The sequence below is a fragment of the Aplidium turbinatum genome, chromosome 18 (genome assembly GCF_918807975.1).
Source record: "Aplidium turbinatum chromosome 18, kaAplTurb1.1, whole genome shotgun sequence".
NCBI classification, from domain to species: Eukaryota; Metazoa; Chordata; class Ascidiacea; order Aplousobranchia; family Polyclinidae; genus Aplidium; species Aplidium turbinatum.
This window is the reverse complement of record NC_137489.1, coordinates 16,272,514-16,282,642: the sequence shown is the minus strand read 5'-3', so window position 1 is coordinate 16,282,642 and position 10,129 is coordinate 16,272,514. Positions and strand designations below refer to the sequence as shown.

At 37.8% G+C, this 10,129-nt stretch overlaps 1 protein-coding gene across 2 annotated transcripts; it reads right to left on the bottom strand.

The window, feature by feature from the left end:
• Positions 1-1,001: 1,001 nt before the first annotated feature.
• Positions 1,002-9,215, bottom strand: LOC145787565 (uncharacterized). Of its 2 annotated transcripts, XM_082599332.1 has the most exons (6): positions 9,099-9,215; positions 8,050-8,194; positions 6,317-6,488; positions 5,199-5,454; positions 2,769-2,933; positions 1,002-2,310 (listed from the first exon to the last, which is right to left on the bottom strand). In XM_082599332.1, the coding sequence occupies exons 1-6, from the start codon at positions 9,119-9,121 to the stop codon at positions 2,082-2,084; spliced, it is 990 nt and encodes a 329-aa protein (XP_082455458.1). In that variant the 5' UTR covers positions 9,122-9,215; the 3' UTR covers positions 1,002-2,081. The 2 variants fall into 2 exon arrangements, with proteins under 2 accessions (XP_082455458.1, XP_082455459.1); XM_082599333.1 differs by lacking the exons at positions 8,050-8,194; positions 9,099-9,215 and adding an exon at positions 7,277-7,418.
• Between the last annotated feature and the right edge of the window lie 914 nt (positions 9,216-10,129).

Here is a 10,129-nt window from a genome sequence, read left to right as displayed (position 1 = left end):
ATTTACCCAAGAACTAACGGGAGACGATTCACACTTGTACATTTTTTTTTAAATATTAGTAAATGGGGAAAGAATCAAGAGGCAATGGCTAGTGTACTCTGACTCAGTTGATGCAGTGTATTGCTTCAATTGTTCAGTATTTACCAGAATTTAGTTAAATGCTGCTCTGCCACTGTATAGAAAATGAATCGGACAGAGCATGTTGCTCTTCTTCAGTTGCAGGTTTACTTTGAGTTCGGTAGCCAGCAGTTTTAGTCTAAACTCATGCTAGAGTGAACCTGCTGGACATTTAGCAAGCATTTCAGACAACTTCAATCTTTCTACTTCTAAGTTCAGATGGATTCCGACAATTCAAGTAGCCTAAATCAGTTTCGAACAACCTAACATTTCACTAAATTATTTTTGCGCATAATGAGTCGTTGTTGCACAGGTAGGCTACATTTGGTTGGGTTTGTTCTTTTGCATTGTTATAATCATTTCTATAAAACAATATGCACACATTTCTTGAAGTTCAGCATCGCGTTTTTGATGCATTTTCATTCATGCTTTCTATGCATATTTAATTTATGCAATCAAGTAAAAGTAAACGGATTTTCGTAAAACAAATTGGATCATTGTCATTAGGCCCCCCAAAGCATATTCCGCACAGAGAAATACCCTAAGACCAGCACTGCGACCCCTCAAAGTATGACGAATGTCCCTTGGCAGTCGGATATTTCAGCCCTCGCCAGTAGGCTACCGTGTAGACTACATTGTCGACGTTGAATTAACGCATAAAGACTGACTTGCTAACTATAGGTTACTTGACGTGAGCCATCGCCGCACGCGCCCAGCCTTGTTGTGACAGCATATTATAGAACTCCTTTCTGCATTGGGTGCTGACAGTCGATTTAGACCAATAAGTTATTCATTACTCGTCGCCTTTCTCCCAAAGTAAAGATAGCCTACTGGTATTTCTGGCATTATGGTGCGCGTTTAAACTATGTAACTTACCAGTTGCCATATACTGTATTTAGGAAACGTGGTTTCTTCGCTGTCATTCTTCATACATTTACAAAAGTTAATTAAAAAATATAAAAACGTGCAAGTTTTCGGAAACACAATTGAAAAGTTTTTGACATCAGGTGAATTCTGGTCACAGTGTTTAGCGGCGAACAACAATGAAGTTTATCAAGCAGAGTGAATTAATAAAATATTAAATTCATCATTCGGCAGTCGATTTTCTGAAGAGTCGTCCCTGAATAAGGCAGGCACACACATGATGGCTACAGAAAAGTGTAGCATGTCTGACTGAGACAACAGTAGGATAGATTGAATACCAAGAGGGAAACATTTCCTCATCGTTGAACGGAGTGATAAAAGACAACTAAAAACACTATAATTCACAAAAAGAACTGGCCTACAGTACCATTCGTCAAAACATATAGTTGATGACATAAAGTAGACAACGGAGATTATAAAAAAATAGTTTAAAATATCGTATTTTTGTAAGAAAATAACACCAAGTCAGCTCAAAAACCTATTTCAAGCATTGTATTTGCAAGGATAAAACGGCGACTTTCGCCAATTCCTGTAAGAGGCTGTTCCAATACGAATTGACGTCATTTGCGGAAGTCCCGTTTCTTTAAGACGTCTCCGTCTTTCTCAACATAACATGGCGTCGTGTGATATTTACTCGGTTCTAAGGGTAAATTAACATGTCTAGATGTGGCTTTGTTGGTGATATTTTTCAAAACATCGGTGTGGCACTGCCAAGTAGCGTCGGCTTTCAAAACGAACTAAAAATACATTGCAAACACAGAAAAAATAAGAATCTAAGATGGTTTGGGGATCTTCGAGAAAAAGCAAAAACTTTTGAACTCACATAGCCTCGATTTATACAACAGGGTTTCGTTATAATGTAGTCCTGACTCCTGCATACCAATCTGGATCTGGCAGACCCATAGACAAATTAGGCTATGCTTAACAAGTCGTCGGCTTGGTTCGAATAATAATCTTTGGTAAGAGTGTAAAATGTCTTAAGCTATTTAATAAAATCTCATCACAAACAGACCACGCGACCGCTGCAGTAGCGCACGTCTTCAGACGTCGTCTTTTTTTGGTCTTGGTGGAAACGCGGCCAGAACCGGATTCAGCGGGTACTTTTCATGACCGAAATAAATATCGCAGTTCAGAAGTGGGCAGTCACTGAACTCAACGACGTAATCATAGTACAACGTCACGTTTTGGGGATCACGCAAACTACCACCTTTTAGACCACATTCCTCAAGGGTGTTTGAAAAGGGTAAACGATTTTCCGGGTTGCATGGTCTGAAATAAAACAATCACTGTCATGCAATGCAGAGGCGGCGTTAAAAAAGTAGCTCAGTTCGGACTATAACATCTGCAGTGCTTCCATTGGTTTTCTCATGTCTTTACATTGTATTAGGTAACAGATAGGCTCAGGGCTGGCGACTCAAGGTGTTGAACCATTGACGCTGACCTAGTCACCGTGATTGACAGAGTGAAGTTTCCGCCTGTTAAAGGGTTGTTGTGTGTGAATTATTCGATTCACTGGGTGCCACTGAATGGAGAGTTGTCCTTGAAATGCATTGCTCAAGCGCACACCCCGATAGCCGACCAGCGCCGATTGATCTTAAAACTCCATCGTTCAATAAGTTAGGCCATTAACTCATTGAGCTACCGGGGCGGACTTGACCTGGCAATCTTCGTAAATTTAAAATTTTTTAACATGATTGAACGTCTTGATATATCGCTTTCATACTTACTTTTGGCTGTAAACTTGCAGCTGGCCACTGGTTATTCTCGCCACTTCAGCAATGACCAAAAGAAGAGTGCTGATCGTCATATGGCTACGAACGAGTGTGGTAAAATGTCCTGTATGCTTCCGAACAGTGTCAAAAGTAGCCAGCCTCATGTTCAAATTAATGTATCTGTAAAACGTATACACTCAGCATTGTAGCTAAATTGTAACTGAAGAAGAACAGGAACTACAAAATAAACCTACTTATGGATGATAAACAGAAAAATAGGTCAGCAGCGTTGAAATAGACCAGCACAGTGTTTACTTTGTGGCCAGCAAATCAGTCCTTTTTTAAATTACAGTAATTCAACGTCTGTAAACTAGAGAATGAAATGTGGTTGTGGAGACGAGTCATGAGGGTCAGTTGGACTGATGAACGCACGAATATATGAGTGAGAAATGAGATCACAATTCGGAAAGGTGAAGGTATGCTAAGGAAAGGCAAAGAGAAGAATCTCCGCAAATATGGCATTAAAAAAGAAGAGAAGATAATTTGGTTTTGGCTACGAACGAAGGAGAAGTTTGCGGAAAAGGAAGACCTGGTAGGCTGGTACGTAGAGTTGGCCGATAGTATTCTCGATTGGACAAGTGGACTCGATTGGGTGAAAAAATCTGCTTTGGAGAGAAATGCCTAGAGGCCTGTTAAGAGCTATCACCTGCTGGACTGAACTGTAGACAATGTGAGCAAAATTCCAACATAAAAACTTGGTCACTAAACTTTTCATTAAAATCTCATTAAAAACTTTTTATCGAATTTCCCAATGATCCGAATGGATGCGAAGTATGATAAAATAATCAAAAAAGTAGGGAGTACCAGTACCACACTAAATTGGCACATTAAAGTTATTAAATTATACTAAACTTGAATTTGGCAATATAGTGAGGTACTCTCTACCATAGGCGCCGGGTTTTGAAAATTGCCGGGGGGGCTAACTTTCTAGCCGACTGATCGCTTACATTCAAAATGCTGATGTTTGTTTGTCAGCATTGATGTTTGTTTGCGTCTATCTGCCATTGTATATCGCCAAGCTTTATAATGTAAGTTCAGGCCTCGAAATTCACGGCGGACATCGGACATGTCCGCGGGAAGTACCATCTAGATCGGTCATATTTGTCCGCCGAGAAATAACACAGGAACTAGCAATACAAATCGTCATTGCAAAGCACGAACAATTGTTGCGATAATATAATTTCAAGCGCATTCTAGCGCGCATCTAGAAAATGTGCATACTGTATCCCTTAGCTTCCATTCAAGGAGAAAACTTTCGATTTTTACATTGTTTCAACGATTGATGACATTGAATCAGCGTAACAAAGGTGAATTCTTCGCAAAGAATCGATAGGAGTACAGTTACTTCTACACTAATCACGCGCAATTTAGTTCAAGTTTTACGTCACAATGTCTGGCTTTGATCTCCGAGTAATAATGATACGGCAAGGTTGGTTACTAAATTAGATTATACGAGTAGGCTATTACAGCAAGATGCAACAAAATTTGTTAAGTTTTGGTATTACAGAAAGAAAAGACCCAAGAAAAATTCACTTTCGCTCACACGACACGCAAAAATAAACTTTAAAGAAAAAAGCCTGTGAAACTTTGCACAGCAGAAAATAGTAGCGTTAGTGTAGAAATTTTCCGACTCCTGCCCAGAGCATTGTGACGCAATAAGCCACACGACCTCGTTCGGTGGAAGTTAATCAGTTATGTGACGTATTGATCAGCTACACGGCGCTTTGACTCTTCGAGCGCAAGTCGTTGGTCTGATGAAAGCCTAGCAGAGTGATTTTACTGAATTTTTAAAAAGCCTTCTAAAACCGTAGTTATAGTTCTGAAATGGCGAAGAATTATTATCAAGATAAAGTGATTAAGCATGACGATCGACGGCTAAAACTGGTGTGTCCGCCGTGAGACTTAATTTGTCCGCCGAGATAGCTGCTCAGACCGGACACGTTTGTACGCCGTCAACAAAAACGTCAACAAAAAAAGCACATGAAGCCAATATGCTGGTCAGTTTGAACTTTAGCTCTTAATACGCGTAGATGCTAAACTGTTATTGACACTCCCAAGAAAAAACAAAGCAGAAGAAATCAAGAAAAACGTGTTTCAATCATTGTTTCTATGCTTCAAAGGCACCATGCTGGCGTTTATCCGCTACCGTACTTCTGTTTCTTTTGTTATCTTAGGAGCAGCGCTCTTGTTGCAACAAGTAGATCTTTTAATTGAGATCGATCCGCAATGAAGGTCAAACTAACGCAAATCTGAACTTAGAAACATTTGATTTAGGATTTTTTTAAAATAATTTGCGAGGGGGCAGCCACCCCGAACTAAATTCACGAGGGGGCGCCTATGCTCTCTACTTTTTTAACTTAAACAAATGGCCAGGTTCCCATCTACCTGGTGTATTTCTCGTGGAAAGGGTCATTGAGACCTGTGTTTGGTGGTTTCAGGTTGGTCTGGTAAAGAGCTGGTGAATAATCTTCTGCAATTAGTTTCCCATTTGAGCCTTCACCTTCATCTTCACTGAAAACTCGATCATGAATTCCTTTTTCGTAACCACAATACTCGATTAAACCGGAATCTTCCGGATCCAGCTTTTTAGCAAAAGCGTTTATTTCTATTTCCGTTAAAGGGCACTGCAAATCCCGCAACCCTGCAAGTTGAACACCATAAAGCAAAAGTAACAAGAAGCCAGCTTGCTCTATATGAAAAAAGTCAGACGCAACCTTTCTATTAAGGATTTAAAATTTAGTTGATTCATTTTGATTCTTTATCCTCGGACTGACAAAGCTTCTGATAGGTTATTCCTGGTAGTTTCGCATACTTGTGGAGGCTTTTAACGCAGGGCCGGTCACCGAGATTGGCGGAGTGAAATGCGTTGCTCAAGCGCACATCCCGAGAGATGAACTAACGCCGCGTGATCTTGAGTCTGGTGTTTAACCGCAGAGCGAACGGGTCAGTGAATATCACATTCTCATTCACATATAGGCCTCCGCACACACTCATCACTATCAGCAAGATCTATTCTGTAATCATACAGGATGAGTGTACACAAACACAAATAAAGTGATAAAAACGGAATATTACTTAGTACTAATTGGGATCGTCCGCCCCGCTAGCTCAGTGGTTACGCGCCCGGAAGATCACGCGGTGCAAGCTCGACTCTCGGGGTGTGCGCTTAAGCAACGCATTTCAGGACTGCTCTCCATTCAGCGGCACCTAGTAGATGGAATAATTTCCGGCAACAACACTTCAACAATCGGAAAACTTCACTCTGCCAATCTCGGTAACCGGCCCTGCGTCAAGAGCCTCTACAAGTCTACAAGTATGCAAAACTACCGGGAATAACCAATCAAGGCTTTGTCAGTCCGAGGATAAAGATTCAAAACCAACCAACTAACCAGGATCTTCCACAAAGATTATCAAGAAAAGGTGTAAAATAAATTTGTCGTTGGTTAATTCACGTCAATTTTAATGGGTTCATTTATTTATTTAAGTTTATTTAGGACATTTACCTGAACGAAACACTTCAAAAGGAACAACTCCCTCCTCAGTTTGATCAAAGTTCATAAATAACTCTTCCACTCTCTCCGCGTTAGATATCATCCAGTAGTCGATTTTCTTCAAGAAATTCTCATACAGTTTGTCATCTTGCATGAATGCTTCGAGCTTTTTGGCAACCTTGGCCTGTAAACAGAGCTTGTAGTTAAACAACTTACAGTTAAACAACCGCAGACTTTGATAAACAGGTCACATATTACAAAGTTAATTTAAAAATAATTTGCAACTTTTGAACAAATTGATACAATGGTACCCTGCTAACCTGACCACCCGCTGGACCGAATTCAAGCGGTCGCGTTAGCAGATTTTCATTTTGTTAACATTACGCTCGTAGCAATATCCCAATTATATTTTTACCCCAAGGACATACAAATTTCCGTCAAAATTCTCTGTCTGGGAACAGTGGAGAGACACGCTTATCGCTGTCACGTATTGTCTATTGCTTTGAGTAAAAAAGCTGGACAAAAAAGACACACATCTTCAGGCAGAAGCCCTTTTCGGTGTGGCCTATTCTTTGGTGGTGTACTCTTTCTTTGATCAGACTGCACATCACACAATACCACAGACGATTGATCTTCGAGATTGCAAGTTCCAGTTCCAAAATATTTGTGACCGCCCTAAAGTTGCGGTAATAACGGGATGGTCTCGTTATGAGGGTGGTTGCCAACAAGGACGTCGCCACGGGGGACATTGTAATTCAAATTGAATGACGTTTTACCTCCCAAAAGTTGCTTTTGCCTCCCTTAAAACTTTCTTTTTAGCCACGCCACTGGCCAACCACCGAGGTAACTATGTACATTCGAAACTGTGACTGTCAATAAACGCAAGCCAACTTATCAAAAATCAGAAGATACAAAAAGAAATATTAGCTTGTGATGGTCAAAGCTACAATTTAATGTACTGATACAACTTACCATTTCAAAAGTTAATCCTTTAATATTTCAGCAGACAATGGTACAACTAAACTGCCCGATATCACTTAATTACAGGTTAATACGAAACATATGTTGCTACGAAAACTAGATTTAATATAACCGTGGAATTAAATTAGACACACACAGTATGAAAATTTTATACTGAATTGACGACATAGTTTTAGCCTATAAATAGGAAATAAATTTCATTATGACACAATAAATATTCAATATGAAAAAATGTTCAGTGAGAAGATTTCAGGAATACAGATAGAAGGTTAGCACTGAAGATCAAAATCGTTTAGTCTTCAAAGCATTTGCCGATCTAATCATTTATCATACTATCTTTTTGTCAGTTCTCCAAAATTTTTGTTAATTAAAAAAAACCTCTTATAATGTGGACATACGTAATCTTGACAAAGGTATGACTTTCTATTAACTTACCCAGACAGCAGCACCCGACATTTTTACATTGATTCAAAGTCTGCAGACGCTAAATCAATGTAAAAATGTCTGGTTTGCGTTTCAGTACACAAACGAGTACTCCACATTTTTGTCAATATTTTGTTCAAATGTAAAAACAGGTACTTTTGAAACTGGATTATAAAGGTGGCCTTTGACATATTAAAAAATACAAAATATCACATTTACCAATGACTGTTATAGGTTTTCACTGCTTCCAGCTGCCTGTTGTATTGCATCTGTAAAGACATTGCATTGTATGTTATCATAAAAGTTGCAAAGAAAAATGATTATGATTAGTATTTACATACAGCAGCTTTTTCTTCTTTGGTAAGCTTTGCCTTCTTCCCTTTCTTCTTTTTACTGATTCCCAGTTGTGCACCATCTCCATCAATAATTAAATCTGTCCCATCTTCACCAGCTTGTTTGTCAGATTTCTTTGACTTCTTTTTACCCCTTGAAAAATTGTTATTTTAACTTGAAATTGGTCTAAAACTCAATCAAAAAACTCCCTTAAATGTATAATGATTGATTTGTTTCAATAAAAAAGTACAAACCTAGATAACATAAACTTAGATTCTAGTCCAGATAAAAGAAATAAGGAGGGATAAAAAAAAAAGTGATAAACATAAATACCGTATAACCAAATACTCATAAAATATGATAATTATAGAGCTCAACACTTCTCCTTTTGACCTATAGCTAGTAAAGATGCTTGACCCATTTAAAGGTACAATCTGTGCACTAAATCGAAAAATTACAATAGGTTTAAGGTTTATATGGAAATAGTTAATGTATTTTATAAATACAGACCAATTGTCATTTATGTAGCAAATGCAAAACTAACCTCAGAGATGAATAAAAAACTGTAATTAACAAAATATTGCTTGCACATATATATAATGCCATGATCTCAACTTGGGTTTCAGGTTCCCCTATGCATGTGTATACCATGGTTTCCTGCAATATTTTCCTTCAAACATAATCTGACCAAGATCAAACCTTGGAAAGTTTTCCTGAATTAAAATCTTTTAACAGTACTGTCTTGTAAAGAGTAGAAGCACTAATCTTGATAATATAGTCCATAACAGTAAAAACGAAAACAGTTTAGTGTTTCGTTCAATCAGAGGTGGGCATCCTACTACTAAATTGGAAAGTAGTGGAAGTTTGACTGATACAATGTCTCCCCTCTCTGCTATCATGGAAAAAAAGTAGCATCGCTATTGTAGCCACTACTCTAACAAAAGTTTGGCACCGCTATTGCCAGGAAAAAGTAGCACACAATTAGCGGCGCTACTGCCCACCTCTGCTTTCAACATGATGACAAGCAAACAAAATTTTAAAATAAAAATTAACTTACTTTTTTGTCTTCTTTTTTGGCATAGTTTGATAACTTTGCAATGTCTAACTTGTGTAGTTTAGTAGAAGTGATTCAGATTTTTAGTAATAGCGTAGTCACCTCTATGGAATATAATAGTCTACACAGCTTGTTGCATTAGGCTATCTACACAGCTTGTTGCATTAGGATTTTCTTGAAATCTAAAATAGAAATCTATTATGAATTTGTAATTATGAAAAATGTAAAGATCAATTTTATGAGCATCCAAAATTTTAACATGTCTCTTCAGCACCAGCTACTATTACTAGTTTTATTTCTTTTAGTCTACCCTTCACTGTTCAAACGAACAACTTGCATGGTATACACAACATTTTTTAAAAATATATAAGACTTGGTAATGTAGTCTTGCATGTATTTTTTAATTTCTTAATTTCTTGCTACAACTAGAATATGTTTTGGCGATTGCATGTTGTCACAACATGAATATGTAGATAAATTGGCCAAGTGATGAAAATGTTTGAAAAGATGTCAGTTCGACACAGTCTTAAAGCATGCTGATGTATCTCAGCGAGACATTTAATGGCATGCTAAAATAATTCGGAGCAGATGAATCAATGACTAGATGCCCCTTTGTTGCTTCCTACTGTCTGTTGTATTGGATCTATAATCGCAGTAGGCTATACTGTATGTTGTCACAATGAGAGCAAAAGAAAACACATGACTATTGTTATAACTAGATAACTATTACTTCATCATAAAATATTGATACAAAAAAGCTTATTAAGCTTTATGATATTTGTAAGCCTTTGGTGGTATCATACAGATTTCCACCATCAATCAAATCAATTATGTTATACTGCCAATAGTAGTATCATGTCGAGCCTAGAGATGTGATTCGTTACTTTTGTGCTCTTTTTTAAAAAAAAACATGTGTTTTTGGAAAAAAAAGCGATTGTTCTTTTGCACCAATTATCTGTATAAAATTTAAATGTGGAACAAAATTTGTACTTTTTCTTCTCTGAAATATTTATTCTAAAATAATGGAGGTATCG

Coding starts and splice junctions, on each gene's coding strand:
- LOC145787565 (XM_082599332.1), bottom strand. CDS start 9,121: ATGCCAAAAAAGAAGACAAAAAA. Junction 8,195..9,098: donor CCAAAAAAGAAGACAAAAAA/GTAAGTTAATTT, acceptor CAATTTTTCAAG/GGGTAAAAAGAAGTCAAAGA. Junction 2,934..5,198: donor TTCCACGAGAAATACACCAG/GTAGATGGGAAC, acceptor TACGTTTTACAG/ATACATTAATTTGAACATGA.